The sequence below is a fragment of the Haliotis rubra genome, unplaced genomic scaffold, assembly GCF_003918875.1.
Source record: "Haliotis rubra isolate DU_JTF1 unplaced genomic scaffold, ASM391887v1 Scf55, whole genome shotgun sequence".
NCBI classification, from domain to species: domain Eukaryota; kingdom Metazoa; phylum Mollusca; class Gastropoda; order Lepetellida; family Haliotidae; genus Haliotis; species Haliotis rubra.
This window is the reverse complement of record NW_025767246.1, coordinates 1,375,939-1,396,091: the sequence shown is the minus strand read 5'-3', so window position 1 is coordinate 1,396,091 and position 20,153 is coordinate 1,375,939. Positions and strand designations below refer to the sequence as shown.

At 42.2% G+C, this 20,153-nt stretch overlaps 1 protein-coding gene across 1 annotated transcript in view; it reads left to right on the top strand.

Moving 5' to 3' along the window:
- LOC124253699 (potassium voltage-gated channel subfamily B member 1-like) overlaps positions 1-20,153 on the top strand; it is a 278,894-nt gene that overhangs the window by 174,795 nt on the left and 83,946 nt on the right. Inside the window, 3 exon segments of the mRNA XM_046687511.1 lie at positions 12,184-12,624; positions 12,626-12,872; positions 12,874-13,023. Of these exon segments, the coding sequence (XP_046543467.1) occupies positions 12,184-12,624; positions 12,626-12,872; positions 12,874-13,023 (838 nt within the window).

Sequence of the window (20,153 nt, the reverse complement as noted above, 5' to 3'; positions counted from 1 at the left end):
TTGTATGAGTTGTTATTCAGATCTTGCGCATCTACGTGAGCGTGTCCCCCCTTGCCTTGTTTACGTGTACAGGTAAACGTATACAGATATATCATACAGATAACGCTGATTCTACGGTAGCAGGTCGTTATGGCGTCACGGGGTGTTCCTGCCTGGCGTAAATGTCAGACCAATACTGGTTGTACAAGCTCCTTGATTCTACCTCAAGACTCTGCAGTGATTGCACCCATTTCAACATCATAGAGTCAGCGATAAGGACCTTTGGTGATTTAATTTGAATATTATTCTGCTTTATAATGAGTTTCATGGCTTGTCTCTTGACCTCTGATAAAACGAAACAGTTTTTGTTGTCTGATAAATGTGTTTTCCGATTTAATCGTCAACATAGAGTCAGCGATTTGGGCCTTTTGCGATTTGATTTGAATAGTTCCTGGTTTGTATTTTACTGACCATCGGTATTCACATTATGGTCTGTGTTTATAATCGGTATTCACATTATGGTCTGTGTTTATAATCGGTATTCACATGATGGTCTTTGTTTGTTGTCTTTTTTCACCTGAAGATCTCATGTGTCTGTTCACATGAAGGTCTAATAGTATCTTTATTACTGGTATTCACCTGAAGCTCTCTGTCTATTCACTTGAATGTCTATGTTTATTATCGGTGTTCACATGATGGTCTATGTTTGTTGTCTTTTTTCATGAAAAGGTCTGTTTTTTTACGTGAAAGATCTTCATCTTGGAAATTGTATTCTTGGCGATGGATCCTTGGGCACAACCCGTCATCTTGGAGATTATTTGGCATGGATCCTTGGGCACGGCCCGTCATCTTGGAGACTGTTTGGCATGGATCCTTGGGCACAGCCCGTCATCTTGGGGATTGTTTGGCATGGATCCTTGGGCATGGCCCGTCATCTTGGCGATTGTTTGACATGGATCCTTGGGCACGGCCCGTCATCTTGGCGATTGTTTGGCATGGATCCTTGGGCACGGTCCGTCATCTTAGATATTGTTTGGCATGGTTCGTTAGGAACTGTACGTCATCTTTGAGATTGTTTGGCATGGATCCTCGGGCACGATACGATATGATGGAGACTGTTGGCCATGGATCCTGGGCCTCGACACGTCATGGCAGAGGATAGTGGGCATGGATCCAGGGCCTCGACACGTCATGGCAGAGGATAGTGGGCATGGATCCAGGGTCTCGACACGTCATGGCAGAGAATAGTGGACATGGACCCTGGGACACTACACGTCATGGCAGAGGATAGTGGGCATGGATCCAGAGTCTCGATACGTCATGGGAGAGAATAGTGGGCATGGACCCAGGGCCTCGACACGTCATGGCAGAGAATAGTGGGCATGGACCCTGGGACACTATACGTCATGGTAGAGAATAGTGGGCATGGCTCCAGGGCCTCGACACGTCATGGCAGAGAATAGTGGGCATGGATCCAGAGTCTCGATACGTCATGGCAGATATCAAAGGACATGGATACGTCATGACATATATTAGCCATGGGTCCTTGGTCACGATACATAACGTATACTACTGGGCATGGACCCTCGGAAACCATAGACAGAGATTCCTCAACGTGGCAGAACATGCCATATCACGTGACCGAGATCCTCGAAACAAAGCGTCATGAGATGGACAAAATCACTGGATCAGTGGAAACCTCGACTGATGGCCGTACCTGTAATAGCAACCAGGGGAACAAAATTTTGCAAATCATTGTACTCATGACGTAATGCACACAGATGTCACTTGATGTCTAAGTACCAAAATTACAAATAACGGTAACAGCGATGTCCGCTGACCCACAAAACGCTGTAACCTGTAGCATATCGAACACATCAATGTGTTCTAGCAGGGCCACCAGCCAACCACCTGGCCTGGCTACCCGCCATGCCTCTTTCGCTGCCGAATACACCCCCATCTCAGTTGGGTATCATGTTACCGGAAACCGGGACATCCGAGCTTCCCGTCCTCCCTCGCATCTGCCCGATATCGCGTGAAGACTCTCGGGTAGCACATCTATATACGGGTACTACGGGTAGATCTATACCTCCCTCCGCCACACTGAAGTCCCTTACAATAACACAAGGAGAAATGAGTGGCAGGTCGGATATTCGGGTCGGCTTCACTGTGCCTTCTGATGTGGACACTTAACACAGCTGGATATTTAGTCTGACATAAAGATGATGATCCAGAACAACGTCCAGTTTCGGTAAGTCGGGTTATTGTTGTCGACATGGTGTCGAGAAGCCAGGAACGTTTTCTCGAACGACTTGAGAAGGATTTCATGCTACCTCCTTCCAGCATCCCCCGCTATCTTCATTTTTCTCGTTCTTACACCTCATATAACGGTAAATTGAAATTGCCTGTGTACTATAGCATCCTTTTACATCGTATTATTGAAATGATTTGTGGCGTTGGTTTAATGAAATCCAGGAGGTTGATGTGGCGGTATTTTTCTTCTTTGGCCTTCAACATATATGTGGCATGCTGATAATCTTGCGTGTTGACATATGCTTCATATGTATGTACAAGATCAGAAACGGACGGTTCCTGAACATATCAGTCTTCGATTAATACCGCTATATTGTCGTCAAAGTTATGTTTTTGTACATTTAATGTTGGTAGTGACGAGATTGGGTTTTAATGTATGTTATCTGATGAATAATGAGTTTTAGAGCCAAGGAGGATTTTGGCAAAACATCTCTTTCTCTCCTCCCCAACCCTTCCGCAGGTAACCCCCACCCCATCCCTCCCCTCCCCAACGGAGCATCACACAGTGAGTGGAACTATACATGTGGCGCACCTCCTTTAACTGTCGGCTTTAGCTATGTCATGCTTTCGTCGATTTGTGGGGAGAATTCAAATATTTTATTAATGTTGCAATTTATGAAATATGCAAAAGGTATATGTGACGTCACAATATCGTTGACGTTGTCAAGGCAACATCTTTAGGTAGTGGCGTCGTTTTAGCGTGTGATCGATTTTCTTTGAACGTGGCAAAAAAGTGCATATGGCGTATAGAATTGTCTGGGTCTGTATCTCTCCGCCTGTCCATCCACCTAGAAGCAGGCAACCTCCAGAAGTGGTTCCGATTGTCTTTCTATCCTGTCGAACGGACACAACTTTCCACAATTCTGGGTGGATCTACCTCGTCTGGGTATCTACCCAGTCAGATTGACCTAACTCTGGGTGGATCTACCAGTCTTTCCGTCCACCCGGTCAGACACACCAAACTGGGTGGATCTACCCGACTGACCAAGCTGTAGATGGATCTACCTATACTGAACAAAACAGTTAGACATCATGAATATTTTGGGGATATGTTTCATGTTCAGCTTGCAATACCAAAAAGTATCCTCTATTTTGTGTTTGTGTGTTTGGTGATTTCCATTGATCAGAAATACAACCACTGTCAACAATGTGTCGAATTTTCGGTTATGTCGAATTGTGTGGTTATAACGAATTCCTGAAGTCTATATTCCTTGCTTAGCTCTGAAGCATGGAATTGTACGTGTCGAAGTTCGGTTACCGTGAAATTATTTCGTAATTCTAGGTGATAATAGAACAGTATGCCGAACTTTATATATCTGAACCAATCGTTCATCACCATATATTAAAGTCAAAGAAAGATTCAGCTTTCACTGTTTTCATATCTTCCAACACTCGCTAAAAAGGTCATTTTTCGACACCTCTTTAGCGTTTAGCTTCCAATTGTTATCAACGTCCGACGCTCGGCTAATTTTAGCTCTTTCTCATGCCTTCGAGTTCGACACAATTGTAATTACCATGATTTAAAAAATAACAATTAAAGACCTGTTTGGCGTTTAGCTACCCATAGATATTAACATCGTCGGCCTGTAAATCTGACACAGATTTTGACGTGCGTGTAACAGTGTAGGGAATATTCTACGAAAGTGCCAACCACATTTAGATTTTAATCATTGATGAGTCGGATCTCTGGCCTGCGTAAAGGTGGGTCACTTTACCCGCATTCAGCATCAGGAATTCTCCACGGTGCTGTACCATTCACCAATGGCCTGCTTCAGTGATGCATTTATCAGCGACCTAACACTGCCTGATTGGATTTGCATGTGTGGCACAAATAACGTAGTCTGATTGAACTATTGATTAGACAAGAGATCCCAAAGATTGATCAATCTGGCGTGACTGTTTGTGTTTCCTAATTACATAAGGGCCTTGTTGCCGAACGCGATCTTTGCGCTTTCTGAAGTTAGACTTACTATAGGTAATCGCTGCGCTGGTATTGTATTTGAACGCCGCCCAGTCAATGGCACGGCTTTAATTAAATTTGTTGTCTGTAAAAAGGTACACGTTTTGTGATTTAGGAAAGAATGTCACTGTTTTAATTAAGTGGAAAAACTCAATCGTCCATAATAAGTATGTTTTCAATCATGTATTTTCTACAGCATTATCGACCTTATGGGTAATTCAGTTAATCATTTCTGTATAGCGGACATTAAGAAATAGCTACAATTTAAACTCGTTTTTCTGGACAAAAATAATAATAACCAATAACCAATTTTCGGGAAAACAAATCAGTGAGTGAGTGTGATTTTACGCCGCTTTTAGCAATAATATATTCCAGCAATATCACAGCAATATGGGACACCAGAAATGGGCTTCACACATTTACCCATGTGGGGAATCGAACCCGGGTGTTCGGCGGGACGAGCAAACGCTTTAACCACTAGCCTACCCCACCGCCCCCGGATAACAAATCATGGCATAATCGTATAAAGAACATCATAGACACAATGGTCTTATAAACAGGGTTTCCGGTTAAACGAGATCCGCATTAACCAGGAGAAACAGTTCCTGTTAGGCTACAACAGACCCTGGACACTAAATGGTACAGCGATTATTGGTGCGAATACACACTCTCCAAACTGTACAGTTTTTTGTACTGTCGTGAGTGATGCTTGTTTTGCTGTTGTTTGGAGATGCTGCCATGTTGACAAATCTGTACAGTTTGTTTGTCATGGCGTCTCATTGTCAATATTTCAGGAAGTCCCTCTCGTTCTGAATGGTTCAGTATTGACATTGTCTCACTTACCTCCATACAAAACAAACACTGAAAATATGTTTTGCCTCTCGTTTTACCTTCAGAAATTGTCTTTGATGTGTGTCGTTGGTTCTTTTCATGCAGACTTTTGGTGCCATTGTGGTTGAGAACGGTAATGCAATGCTTACATGCAGAAAAATTGAACATATAATGTGGAGTATGCCATGCGTATCTTTTCATTAGGAACGTAATACCGTGCTTGCACGCATGTTATTTCATAAGGCAGGTAATATTTAGTGTACATGCGTATAATTTCATCAGGATGGTGCATGGTGCGTTCGTGCATGTTATTTTATAAGACATTAACTTGGTGCCACCGTCACACGTAAGGTTCACTGCGGTGCGGCATCGGGCTGAAAATATTGAAGACAAATAACGGTAATGGCAGGTGCTACCGGTAAGCCAGTAGATGCTTACCCTTTTCGTGAACACCTGGTGTCAACACTGATTTCAGTGATCCATTCATATAAGTTTCCCATCTGTTTACCCTTTACAATAACAGGAATCTGGACCATCAACACTGAAATTTAGAGGAAATACTTTCTGAGAAGAGTCAAGGCTGGGTGTTCTTTTGTTTTGCAAGAAAATTAGTATGGTGCTTATTTGCCTATTTTATCAGAAATTAATATGGTGCTTATTTATTTATCAGGAAGTAATATGGTGCTTACATGCCTATTATTTTATCAGAAATTGATATGGTGCTTATATGATTATCATTTTATCAGAAAGGTAATATGGTGCGTATATGCCATTATTTTAGCAGAAAGGTAATATGGTGCTTACATGCCTATCATTTATCAGAAAGGTAATATGGTGCTTATATGATTATCATTTTATCAGAAAGGTAATATGGTGCGTATATGCCATTATTTTAGCAGAAAGGTAATATGGTGCTTACATGCCTATCATTTATCAGAAAGGTAATATGGTGCTTATATGCCTTTTATTCTATCAGAAAGGTAATATGGTGCTTACATGCCTATCATTTATCAGAAAGTAACGTGGTGCTTATTGCCTACCATTTTATCAGGAAGTAATATTATGCTTACATGCCTATTATTTTATCAGAAAGTAATGTGGTGCTTACATGTCTATCATTTTATCAGAAAGTAATATGGTGCTTACATGCCTATCATTTTATCAGAAAGTAATGTGGTGCTTACATGTCTATCATTTTATCAGAAAGTAATATGGTGCTTACATGCCTATCATTTTATCAGGAAGCAATGTGGTGCTTACAGGGTTCAAGAAGTAATATGGTGGTGCATGCATACATCTTTATCAGTAAAATATTACTCCCATTCTCTTCATTTAAGTAAGAATTTGGTTGATGTTTTTGGGGGGTTTTCGACTCAATCTTATGATAGAGAACGTTGTTTTCTGTGATGTTGCATTGTGATGTTGATATGGACGTTGGGGGACAGCGTTATCATGCTGGGAGGTGAAGGACACTGAGGGATGCTGAACACTGAGGTATGCTTATGCATCAGAAAAGGATTTATAGCACACAGGGGAGATTGAAATGAATAAAGATGAGCCACGGTAATGGAAGTGAAAATGGCCACTCTCTGCTTCTTCTACACGGTTGAGTTAATGAGAAAGTCTTTTAAGGCGCTTAGATTGATATTCATAAATATGCGCGCTGCGTGATTGATTGGCAAATGGGGAGGACTCATCAGCCCCGGCATGGGGTATCTCTTCAAGGGGAAGTACGGATATAACTGCTTCAAATTGTTTGGCTAACATTTATGCCGTTATTATATGCGGTAGAATATTGCTTTATGCATGTAGACAGATGAGGATGGAGATGGGAAAACATCAAGGAAGAAATGTTATATAAATTGGAAGACTGGCATCTGGCAAAATTACAGGTCGTTTTGACATGATGGTGCAGTGTGGCCATGTTAGCTGTAGCAGTGTGTTTATGAAGGTGTATTGATGTGTCTAGGTGAATATGAAGGTGTATTGGTGTGTCTAGGTGTATATGAAGGTGCATTGATGTGTCTAGGTGTATATGAAGATGTATTGGTGTGTCTAGGTGTATATGAAGGTGCATTGATGTGACTAGGTGTATATGAAGATGTATTGGTGTGTCTAGGTGTATATGAAGGTTCATTAATGTGTCTAGGTGTATATGAAGGTTCATTAATGTGTCCCGGTGTATATGAAGGTATATTGATGTGTCCACGTGTATATGAAGGTATATTGATGTATCCAGGCGTATATGAAGGTGTATTGATGTATCCAGGCGTATAGGAAGGTGTATTGATGTGTCTAGGTGTATATGAAGGTGTATTGGTGTTTCTAGGTGTATATGAAGGTGTATTGGTGTGTCTAGGTGTTTATGAAGGTATATTGATGTGTCCAGGTGTATATGAAGGTATATTGATGTATCCAGGCGTATATGAAAGTGTATTGATGTATCCAGGCGTATATGAAGGTGTATTGATGTGTCTAGGTGTATATGAAGATGTATTGGTGTGTCTAGGTGTATATGAATGTGTACTGGTGTGTCTAGGTGTATATGAAGGTTCATTAATGTGTCCAGGTGTATATGAAGGTATATCGATGTGTCCAGGTGTATATGAAGGTATTTTGATGTATCCAGGCGTATATGAAGGTGTATTGATGTGTCCAGGTGTATATGAAGGTGTATTGATGTGTCCAGGTGTATATGAAGGTATATTGGTGTGTCCAGGTATATACGAAGTTGTATTGATGTGTCCAGGTGTATGTGAAGGTGTATTGATGTGTCCAGGTATATATGAAAGTGTATTGATGTGTTCAGGTGTATATGAAGGTATACTGATGTGTCTAAGTGTATATGAAAGTGTATGGATGTGTCTATATGTGTATGAAGGTGTATTGATGTGTCTAGGTTGATATGAAGGTGTATCGATGTGACTAGGGTATATATACATGTGTATTGATGTGTCTAGGTGTATATGAAGGTGTATTGGTGTGTCTAGATGTATATAAAGGTGTATCGATGTGACTAGGGCATATATGCATGTGTACTGATGTGTCTAGGTGTACATGAAGGTTTATTGATGTGTCCACGTGTATATGAAAGTGTACTGATGTATCCAGGTGTATATGAAGGTGTATTGATGTGTCTGGGTATAAATGAAGGTGTATTGATGTATCTGGGTGTATATGAAGGTGTATCGATGTGACTAGGGTATATATACATGTGTATTGATGTGTCTATGTGTATATGAAGGTGTATTGATGTGTCTTTGTGTATATGAAGGTGTATCAATGTGTCTAGGTGTATACGAAGGGTAGTGGGGTAGCCTAGTTGTTAAAGCGTTGGCTCGTCACGCCGAAGACCCGGGTTCTATTCCCCACATGGGCACAATGTGTGAAGCCCATTTCTGGTGTCCCCCGCCGTCATATTGATGGAATATTGCTAAAAGCGGCGTAAAATTTAACTCACTCACTAGGTCTATATGAAGGTGTATTGATGTGGGTATGGTATATGAACGTATGTATTGATTTGCCTAGTCGTACATGAAGGTGTATTGATTTGCCTAGGTGTACATTAAGGTGTATTGATTTGCCTAGGTGTACATGAAGGTGTATTGATTTGCCTAGCTGTATATGAAGGTGTATTGATTTGCCTAGGTGTATATGAAGGTGTATTGATATGCCTAGGTGTATATGAAGGTGTATTGATTTGCTTAGGTGTATATGAAGGTGTATTGATTTGCCTAGGTGTATATAAACGTGCTTTGACGTGTTCGTGCATATATGAAGGTATATTGGCATCCTCGGGTCTATATCGTGGAACATTAATGTGTTTTGGTGTAGATGAAGGTGCATGGATGTGGCTAACTGCATATGAATATGCACTGAAGTGCATAGGTGCATGTGAAAGTGTATTGATGTATCTAGATGCATATGTAGGTACATTGATATGCTTAGGAGCATATAAAAGTTCACTGGTGCAGCTAGGTATATATACAGGTGTACTGATAAGTCTGGGTATATATGAAGGTGTATTAATATGTCCAGGTAGATTTGCAGGTGGATTGATGTGTCAAGGTGTATATGAAGTTGTATAGATGTGTCTAAGTGGATCATATCAAGTCTATCGACGTATCAAGTATTAAGATGAATCAAACTTCCCAGGTGTATGATATGGAGATGTATCGATGTACTTATGCAAATGAAGTGATCGTCAAGCTGTGTGTAGTATAGATGGGCCAAGGTATGTGGTTGTAAGATTAAATGACTGTCAGATTTGTTGTGGTGAAGATGTGCCCAGGTATACCGATGACGTGTTCACGGTTCATGTCAGTTTGCTACAAATGCTGCGAGATGCTGCACATCTCAGCCCCACCATCCGCGTATGCCTGTTGCTCGCCCGCCCCCTCACAGGCGCTCTGTTGGATCAATGTCAGCAGGCTTTCAATCAATGATGTAAGATACTGTCGAGGATGGCGTTGGTCAGAGACCGGGCCCGAAGACCCAACGGTGGCACATATATCGGTCTCCTGCGACAACTTAAGAACGTTGATTGTGTCGTCTGCCGTTGTCCGCGTAGCATCCACTTAGCTCGCCGTGGACTGCAGTGATGGCGGCCAGCATATGTCTATCTTCAATCAATACACCTCTCCACTCATTTGCATGGCACGGATCTGCACAACCTATGGATGCTACAGATTCGATTATGTTTGGTACATTCGCAGACGACACCACAAACTTTTGAATGGGAGGACAGCAAAGATCGGTCGTGTATAATTAGCTGTCACGTGATCCCTCCATTCATTATGCACAGTGTTGAGTGATGTCAGCTTCCATGGCATAAGCGAGAGAAATGTACATTATTGACGGTAGTTTTGCCCTCAGTGAAACGGGTTTGTAATACGTACACCTTATAGTCGGATCGCCCGTGATTCCATTGGGAAAGGCTATCAGAGGACATGCCACAGCTCGACGAGGGTAGTAAACGTTGCTGTCGCCGCCGTTGAAGTTATCGTTGCTGCTGCTGCTGTGTGATTGTGATTCCCTGGTTGTCAAGACGGTGTGCGGCAGCCAGGCTGACTCGCAAGACTCTTCATCCTGATTTCCACCACGCTGTCAAGTGTCGCGATTTCCAGGTGTGGAATGGAAACATAATATGTGCTTTTTGGTTGTGTGACTCCTCTCGAGGGAAACTGTCGAGTGTCATAAACAGCCCCCCATGCTGCAAGTAGGCACGTGCGCTGTTGCTAATGAGTAAGTCGTCAATGTGTCCGTCAGTCCTTCCGTCCGTGGTTGAGTTAAACATGTCTGCTCTTCTCTCTCTATTCTGTTAGCCTACTGTGACCTGTTAGCCTACTGTGACCTAGCTGGTACTCTGTGACTGTAAGTGTGAACCCTTAGTCTCGCGGGGCGCCTACCCTGCCGCCGGAAGCAGATCTAGATACTGGCCGCCATGATTGAAGCAAGGTACGGTAGCTTGACGATTTATCATGGCACTTATTTGTAGCCATCCTGGTGTCCTTCATCTCTCGCACATCAGAACACCTGTAGCCATGTAGCACCTTTTCCTCATCGCGAGGGGACGCTAACCCAGCTGCTTTCTAGATGAAGCTGGCCATCGCTCCTATATAGCTCACTCGACTTAGGAGAGGCTCTTGGCGCACTGGAAACTCAACACATCTGTTGTATCGGGGATGTCTGCACACAAAGCCTTACTCCTTGTTCTTCTGGAGTCGAAGCAGAGAATACCGTGCTCCATGTCGTGAATCCTGGGCAATGGAGTTGCCGCCGTCGTGTGACTAGCCATGGAGAGGTAGGCAACGCAGATGGGTGTCGTCGTCACCTTGCTGACAACCCTTCCTCGCCAAGCATCCATACTACCCTCCTCGCTCTGTAGTCAACATTGAAAGTAGATCCTCCACGTTAGGTTCACAGCTTGCTCGGGTGTGCTTGTTTTGTACATAGGTGTAATCGTTGATCGATGCTAAGGGGTACGTGTTTCAGTACAGGATATTCCGAGAGTTGTACCAGTGATAGCTTTGGTTTGACGTGTGTGCTTGCTGTACCTCACTAGTGACTAGCCGTGTATCGTGTACCCTTAGGTATGTGACAATCTTACTAGCCGCAGTATTCAATGGACTTGGTCATTTTGGACTCTTAGCCTCACGTTACATTACCGTGACCTTAAGGTCGTGTATCTACGCTTTTTGTAAATGTCCACTCCTGCCTCCGTAATTGGCGATAGTGTGTGATGGTGAGATCCATTAATTGAGTGAATTTCCATAATCGTCCTCGCAGGTGGTGTTTGAGGTCTGATGAGCAGGCTGATGAAGCGGCTGGTGTCACATGTTTTCTGTGTGGTCAGCTTAACGCTACATGACCCGTATAGTAGCTTCCTCTTTGAATGCAGGCTGGAGTTTCCGGCATAATGTATGTATGTAAGTATGCAGGTATATGTGGAACTGGCATATATTAATGCTCTATAAACATTAATAATTATAATGAACGAAATTGGATTTATTATAGTTTTCAGATAAGCATTACATGATAAGTCGTCTATGCTTTTACTTTACTTTTGCATATGCACGGACTGGTTGATATATTCATATTTTACAAACAAATTGATCCACCTCAGGGTACACATTACACTATGACCTTTGCCGACTGACCTATATGACTGACCACTGACCTCTGACCTGTCTTCCACACAGCGTTGTCCCCCTCTCGGTGGTGTAGCGGTTGGCCACTGTGTAGAATGTGCTTCCCCTTGCTGCCTGCCCTCCGTGACCCTGCCTAGCCCTCACCTGTTGACCACCACCACCAGTGACAGTACAGCTCACGGCTAGCTTCATAAACTGTGATGAGTGTTCCCTAACCCCCTGCCCCAAGGTGTACCCGGTCTTAGACTCTAGCACCCTGCTTTGTAACCCGTCTGTGTGTCAGTCCGTCTACCCGAGTGCTCAGTGCTAACTCTCCTCGTCGTGATGTGGCCCATCTCATCCTCCTCCTACTCCTCAACTCGTCTATCCACTCTGCTGCAGTCGTGTCGTCCTCTGCTCCTTGCTCACCCCTCCTCAGACTAACAGTATATTTAGTATGTTCTTATCCAGCTCCGGGAGCAGCCAGGGCCGGGACGGAGATCATGGTATGGCTGGGTCGAACCTCGGTTCCCGGGGGTCATCTCTCCGCCACCACTCTTCACACGCCAGAAAGAGGGATGACCCTACGTTACCTGTTCTGAGGGAATCCTCTGCGAGGAGGAGAGAACGGGAAATCGCCAAACAAGAGGTAAAAATAGCTCCCAATCCCGTAACCTCCTCCGTCCCTACCGAGGCAGAGCAGGGTCTCTCTCCCTCGACTGTGGTAAACATGGGGGTATTCCATGATGATAACACTCTCAGTCCCGGGCGGTACTACGCGTCGTCGGAATCCGCTCCACCGGACCCATACACGATCATGAGGAGCAAACAGCTCTCCAAACGGGTAATACTAAATGTTGGAGGTGTGAAACATGAAGTTTTGTGGCGCACACTGGATCGGATGCCTCATACTAGGCAAGCTACGGGATTGCAACACCCACGAGGCTATCTTGGATTTATGTGATGATTATAATTTAGCGGAAAATGAATTCTTCTTTGACCGTCACCCGAGATCGTTTGCATCAATATTAAATTTTTACCGCACGGGGAAACTACATTTGGTCGAAGAGATGTGTGTGCTTTCATTCAGCGAAGATCTGGAGTACTGGGGAATAGACGAATTGTATCTAGAATCGTGCTGTCAACACAAATATCATCAGAAAAAAGGAGCATGTGTTTGAGGAGATACGGAAAGAGGCAGAGAGCATTAGACAACGCGATGAGGAGAACTTTGGGACAGGGGGGTGTGCTAAGTGGAGACAAAAGGTTTGGGATCTACTCGAAAAACCGACAACATCTACGGCCGCAAGGGTAAGTACTCTTTGCCATTATTTATTTACTTCTATTTTGCTTGCATTTTATTAATAGTAGATTATATCTCACACTGTATGTTTGTACATTTGCACATTTTGAAGGAAGTCATCGCGTCATGTGACCCGTGTTTACATTCCGCAGCTTAGCTGTTAAATAGCCGCACGCGCCAGGAGGCATCGTTACCATGGCATCTGTCGCCTAGAAACATGCTGGAGAATGTGTGCCCCCTGAATGAAAAGAACGACATGTACATTTAAATACCATGCGCATGACACACAGCTTGCACGTAAGTGGATATGGGGTTCCCCCCCGTCCCACGGGATAAACTCTGTGCTCGTGCGTTTCCTTCCACGTGGCTCGCGTTCCACAAGCACGTGCGCCCCCTCGCAACACACGCATGTAAAAACACACTATCAACATACAAGTGGATTATTAGCGAATTGGAAACGCTGCAAATTAATCCTTGGTGTGTGAACTGAGGCAATAACTTACACGTGTAACTGCGGCGCAAAGAACCGATGTCATAACATAATTAACTTAGTCGATACTGGCGGTTATTACTATATGTGTATGTGAAGCGGTTATTAATAATTTCGGGTTAAAGGTCAGCTGGTAGTGATATTAGCAAGGACAGCCTTATCGAATCCCTGTCACAGAACGGTTCATCCATCTTCTTGTGAAAGGTTTATAATTATCTTCTATTATGTCCGATGCGATCGCTATTACGCTTGATTGAAATATTTACCCAATCTCTATCGACCACCTTTCAAGATGGCTGCCATGTCGCTTACACCAACATCAACATATCTGTGCGTTGACACAACTAAAGAAATTCGTTTTTTATCTGTAATCAAAGTCGTCAGTATTAATCATATTCATAAAGCTTGCCGAGAAACACGTCGGATGCAATTATAAACAAGCCTGTTTTATCGTTGTGGTGAGCGGCATCCATTTATATATGGCGCGTAATCTCATAATGCAACGAGAAGCTCTTGTGTTGACGAATATGTTATGGCAGCGTGTTAATGCGCTTGGGACATTCCTTAATAGAAAACAACAACATGGTAGAAGTCGATAAACCGATTGATTTTGTGTCTTGCATTCTTGTGCTCATCAAGGCCGCTACACAAACGGCATGTTTAACAATCGATACAATTAATTTACCGACATAAGCTATCGCACAGATCTACAAAGTTGGGCTCTGTTTATCCTGTTTGTAAAACTGTGACAATATATGGAATGTATGGCTAACATCTGGCATCTGAAAGGAAAATATTGGAGAGAAAAACAGTTTTTAGATCATCTGAATAATAGAATATAAAATGGAGCAGAGAGAAGGGGACTATTGATCTAGACTTGCCAAGTATTATAGACTTACGTGGGATCTGCCAGATGTGTTTGTTTCAGGGTCTGTATGAGAGACTATATAAGCTACTTGATGAAAAGAGTAGTCTTTCGTTTAGAGGATAGAATACATCATAAACACGTGTGTGTGTGTCTGTAAACACGGGTCCAGGGCAATCAGAAGTTGTTTACTGACGATGTGTTTATAGAGCATTGGCGGGTCAGGGCGGTGATGTTGGGATGGAGCCTAGGCTAACGCTTAGTCCCTGAATATATGGAATATTGGTAGTAACAAATAAACCCATTTAAATTGAAAAGGAGCCCCAGTGAGTTGGGAGATTCAGGGACGTGGGGAAATCTAGCCTTGCTTCATTTCGTGCTTTAGCATTGCAGGTAGACTAAGGCTTAGTCTTTGAATATATATAATTTTGATAGTAACAAACAAGCCCATTTAAATTGAAAAGGAGCCCTAGGGAGACCAGACATTCAGAACCTGAGGAAATCTAGACTTGCTTTATTTAGGGCTTTAGCACTGCAGAGAGGGCTTGGCAGTAGGGAAATTAATGGTGTTCAGGGACTGTGAGACAGACTACATTGCAGGAAGAGCTGGTTGCAAGGGAAAATAATGTGGTTCAGGGACTGTGAGACGGACTAGACGGCGCCTTGCGTGTTGAAGCGACTCGAGTATTTTCTGGAACATGCTTTTAGTTGTTCTACAACAAAGTTCTTTCATTTCTTTTGAGTGGTATAAATACATATAAGTAAATCCCATGGACATACGCCTTGCTTTTTTAATGTAATAATCTTCATGTTTACACATGATCATTTATGAATGTGTAGATGTCACGGACTCAACCCATATGCACGTGCACGCAACCAAACACATGCGTCAATGCCACTTGTCAAATATACCATGTGTTTGTTTGGGCCATTATGGCAAATAATGTTTTGCATAAACGTGTCACTCATACCTACAAAGCGTAGACATATGACCGCGTCAATTATTCTAAAGTAGTTTGTCAGACTGCCCCCCCCCCCCCCATAGTCCAACATATGGCTATATGCACGTGTCAGATGTATATACATCTATCTCCATCACGACAAATAAACAATCATACGTATATACGTGCACGCCTACGCGCAAATATACAAACGTATGCATATACACATGTACGCCAATTTCTCGTCCAAATTAACATTTATTTCATACTTCGAAGTAGTATATAGTCTGTATGCAAATGACCATGATTTCCACGTGACCAAGTTAATACTTCTGGAAACCAGGGAAAATATGCAAATATCATGTAATGAAATACCCCTACTTAGCTGTTATACTAAATAGCTCTCGATCTACTACATTGTCATGCCTACTTACAGCCGGTGCCAGTCAAAGTCTTTTAGACAGCAGAATAATGGTTCCGCGCATGCAGTTTACAAAGCTATCTCAGCGCTAATGTGATCGTGACGCCCAAACTGGACCAAAGCTTAGTCTCTATATTTGTGATAAAAACAAATAATTTCGGTTAGGCTTAGAGTCCGAGTGAGAGGGGTTGAAGATGTTCAAGTTGACATGTTTGTGACTTGAACTTATTGTACTGGCTAGATACTAGCTTTGTTTGTTCATGTTTGTTAAAGTTTGTTGGTGAATAGGTTTTTATGAAATACTGCCTAGTGGCGAGTACAACAACGATTATCGGCTTTACTAAAACGCTGACAGTTTAATAACGAAACAAGATTCTACAACCTTAGACTAACGCTTAGTCTCTGAATATATATAATTTTGATAGTAACAAACAAGCTCATTTAAATTGAAAAGGAACCCTAGGGAGACCAGAGATTCAGAACCTGAGGAAATCTAGACTTGCTTTATTTAGGACTTTAACACTGCATATAAGGGTTGACAGTAGGGAAAATAATGTGGTTCAGGGACTGCGTGACAGACTATTACAACCTTGGCTTATTCTCTTGAAACACCGTTGGCATAGGGTTAGCCTGTCTCACAGTCTCTGTTCCACATTATACGCTCTGAAGCAAGTCTAGCTTTCCTCGGGTTTGTAATCTCCCTTTTCACTGTTGTTCCTCGCAGTTTAATTGGAGCCGTTTGTTTCTCAAAGTCATATATTGTCAGAGACTAAGCCATAGTCTAGCATAGGATAGCCTGGTCTGTCTTCGAGGCTTAAAGAATATGTTGTAAGAAGTCCAGCTCAAGTCTAGAATGACTAGGCACGTCTCAATTGCCTTTGCTCTAGGCTCAAATTAATAACTAGTCTGGTCTCCTTTTTTAAATTCATTTTTTACTTTTTTAACAAACACGATGACTTTATTTCTTTGTAAGTCAAAGACAAGCCTTTCTATTGGCTACCATCAGAGACTATCCTTTACAAGTTTAACGTAGGTCCTCCGACCATACCAGCTGTCAGTTTAATAAGAGAACCACCCCATGCATATCTATTTAAATATATAGAGGACTACACAAACAGTTCGGCCTGTCGCAGGTGTTACAGTGTACGGATTCACCGTTATGGTTACGGACTTGATAAAACTGGTGAAATTTGACTCCTAGCAGTATTGATATAACGATTTACACATTCAATTTAAAAAGCCTGGAAGGCAAATGTGAGAATATTGCAGCCAACTCCGGGGATTTTCAATATATTTACTGCCTCAGGTAACATGGTGGGACGCATGTGTGTTTCAAAATTAAAATTTCAAATTTAACTCGCTTAAGTTCATTGACATTTTCGATTGATAGTTTTTAAAATTGAGGCTGGTGTTTTTTGTCTGAATGTATGCAGTATGCCTCAACTGTGTTGCTTGACAAATAGTTTAGCTGTGTGTGTTTTCTCGCTGGACACATCCTCGGCAATACAGTGTCTATATACTGGTAGAAAATAGTTGGGGGTCATGTTTATTTTGTAATGAAGACTGCGCACACTGTGTCATTAACTTGTTTTATTGAATATGTTTTCATTCTGTTTTGAACTCGATTCAAATTACACAGCACTCCACGAACCCGAGTAATTTATGTACACCTATAAGCATATAACACCATTGTGTTAAGGTCAAGGCTGTTTCTCATAATTGAACGGATATTATACCCAGGCTAATCGAAGATGAGGTGGATTTTTTTGTGAATGAGCGTAATGATTTACATCTTTGCTCTTCAGGTCTGGTTCAGATCTATACCCAGGTATTGCGTGTTCAGATCTATATATATTCGTGGAACCGTTATAGTCTGATGTCTGGTTCAGATCTATACCCAGGTATCGTGTGTGACACATATTCGTGGAACCGTTATAGTCTGATGTCTGGTTCAGATCTATACCCAGGTATTGTGTGTGACACATATTCGTGAAACCGTTATAGTCTGATGTCTGGTTCAGATCTATACCCAGGTATTGTGTGTTCAGATCTGTATATATTCGTGGAACCGTTATAGTCTGATGTCTGGTTCAGATCTATACCCAGGTATTGTGTGTGACACATATTCGTGGAACCGTTATAGTCTGATGTCTGGTTCAGATCTATACCCAGGTATCGTGTGTGACACATATTCGTGGAACCGTGACACATATTCGTGGAACCGTTATAGTCTGATGTCTGGTTCAGATCTATACCCAGGTATTGTGTGTGAAACATATTCTTAATGCCATTATGGTCTGATGGCTCGGTACGTCTAGCTTGAGGTCAACTGACAGTTTTATTTCACAATTCTGTTTTAATCTCAGTAATTTGTTTTACGTGATTTCTAACTTCTACATAGCACAGAGGCTAGTTGTTAAAGCGTTCGCTTGTTTCACATAAGGTCCGAGTTTTATTCCCCAAATTTATACAATGTATGAAGCCTATTTCTGGTGTGCCCCAATATGATATTGCTGCAAAGCCAACCACCATCACTCCATATGTTTGTTGAACAAGCTACAGGTGCGGTGGGGTAGCCAAGTGGTTAAAGCGTTGGCTCGTCACGCCGAAGACCCGGGTTCGATTCTCCACATGGGCACAATGTGTGAAGCCCATTTCTGGTGTCCCCCGCCGTGATATTGCTTGAATATTGCTAAAAGCGGCGTAAAACTAAACTCAGTCAGTCAGTCAGTCTGTAGCCTAGTGGTTAAAGCGTTCGCTCGTCTCGCCGAAGACCCAGGTTCGATTCCCAACATTGATATCGACGCAATGTGTGAAGCCCATTCTCTGGAGTACCCCGCCGTAATATTGCTTGAATATTGCTAAAAACGGCTTAAAACCACACTTACTCACAAGCTACACTTTGCAGAACCCTGTCGTGTCACTTTGGCATAAACCAGAACTGCCATTCCCACCATGGTGCGTACATAAAGATTAAGGAGAAATGAATTCACGTTGTTTTGACTCAAAGGAAACCGATTTGACCCGAAAGTCTGACCCAGCCGCTTCTTCGTCACGACTAATGGATTACATATGCCAGGCCATTCAAACTTGGCGTAATCAGATGTGGTGATAAATCGCCAAAATTGCAGCTTGCACATGGATGGATCGGCCGATGGTGATGAAGCTCGGGATTACGTAACGTTGAACAGGAACGGATGGTGCCAGTATACGCCACCCAATTCTTCAAGCGCTTGCCTTTGAAGCAGGATCACATGTTACATTGGTTTAACGCTTCATCGGCTTGGTAGTAATATAATTAGCACATTATCTTTCCCAGATCACTTTTTAGGAAACGTGTTGCTTCGTCATAAAGTATGTTCACGTCTTCATTAAGTATGATTTACTGGGCCAATTGTTTTCGAAATAAATGCTTGGCTTGTGCTTATTTTATTATCTTGTTTTGGACACAGTCCAATGAGATGCTTTAGTGGTGCTCATTTTTGCTGATTTTTTTAATGGGCTTCTTGCAGTGTAAATGTATTCACGAATTACTAGCAGCAGAGTCTGAGACAATACAACCGCTGGCAAAGGAATACAAAACATATTTGTTATTGCTTCCTGCGTGTTTTCACTGCATCATACGAATTACTATGATCACAAATGTAAAATCGTTTACAATATATATCGCATTTAATTTAATTTTTCATGGAAATTGTAGGAGCCGTGGGTGGTATTGGTAGGATAGGGCATGTTTTCTCTTTTCTCGAACACCGGGTGTCGTCACTGAGTGTCAGTTATCCGGATATACAGTATCCACCGCTAGTGTGTTTTTCACACCCATTGGAATTAGTTCCCGGATAATCGAGACTGGTTATTTTCTTGCATTGACGTGCATCCTTTTTACAGGACTGCAGTGCTATTTCTCAAAAGACATTTTAGAACACAAAAATTCATTAAAACAAAAAATATTTATTTCTTCATGGAATTGTCGAATGTTTTGATCTGAGACTGCAATGTGATACAAAATAGAATCTGCCTTTGGAAGCGGTCCCATGGAGATGTATAACCATCTAGATTTAATATTTCGATCAAATAGTTTCTCCCAGAACCGGCCTTATTGAGAATCAAGTTTTTCTTCCCTACGTACCTAAATCAAATAGCACTGTTTACCATGTTTATTTCCATATAAAGAAGTTATTTTTAAAAATCGTACCCTGTATGATTTTTTCTACGCAATTCAATTGTTTCGAAGTCATTGACTCACATTGACTCACGTTGACCCACATTGACTAACGTTGACTCACATGGACTCAACTCACATTGACTCACGTTGACTCACATCGACTCAACTCACATTGACTCACGTTGACTCACATTGACTCACATTGACTCAACTCACATCGACTCATGTTGACTCACATCGACTCAACTCACATTGA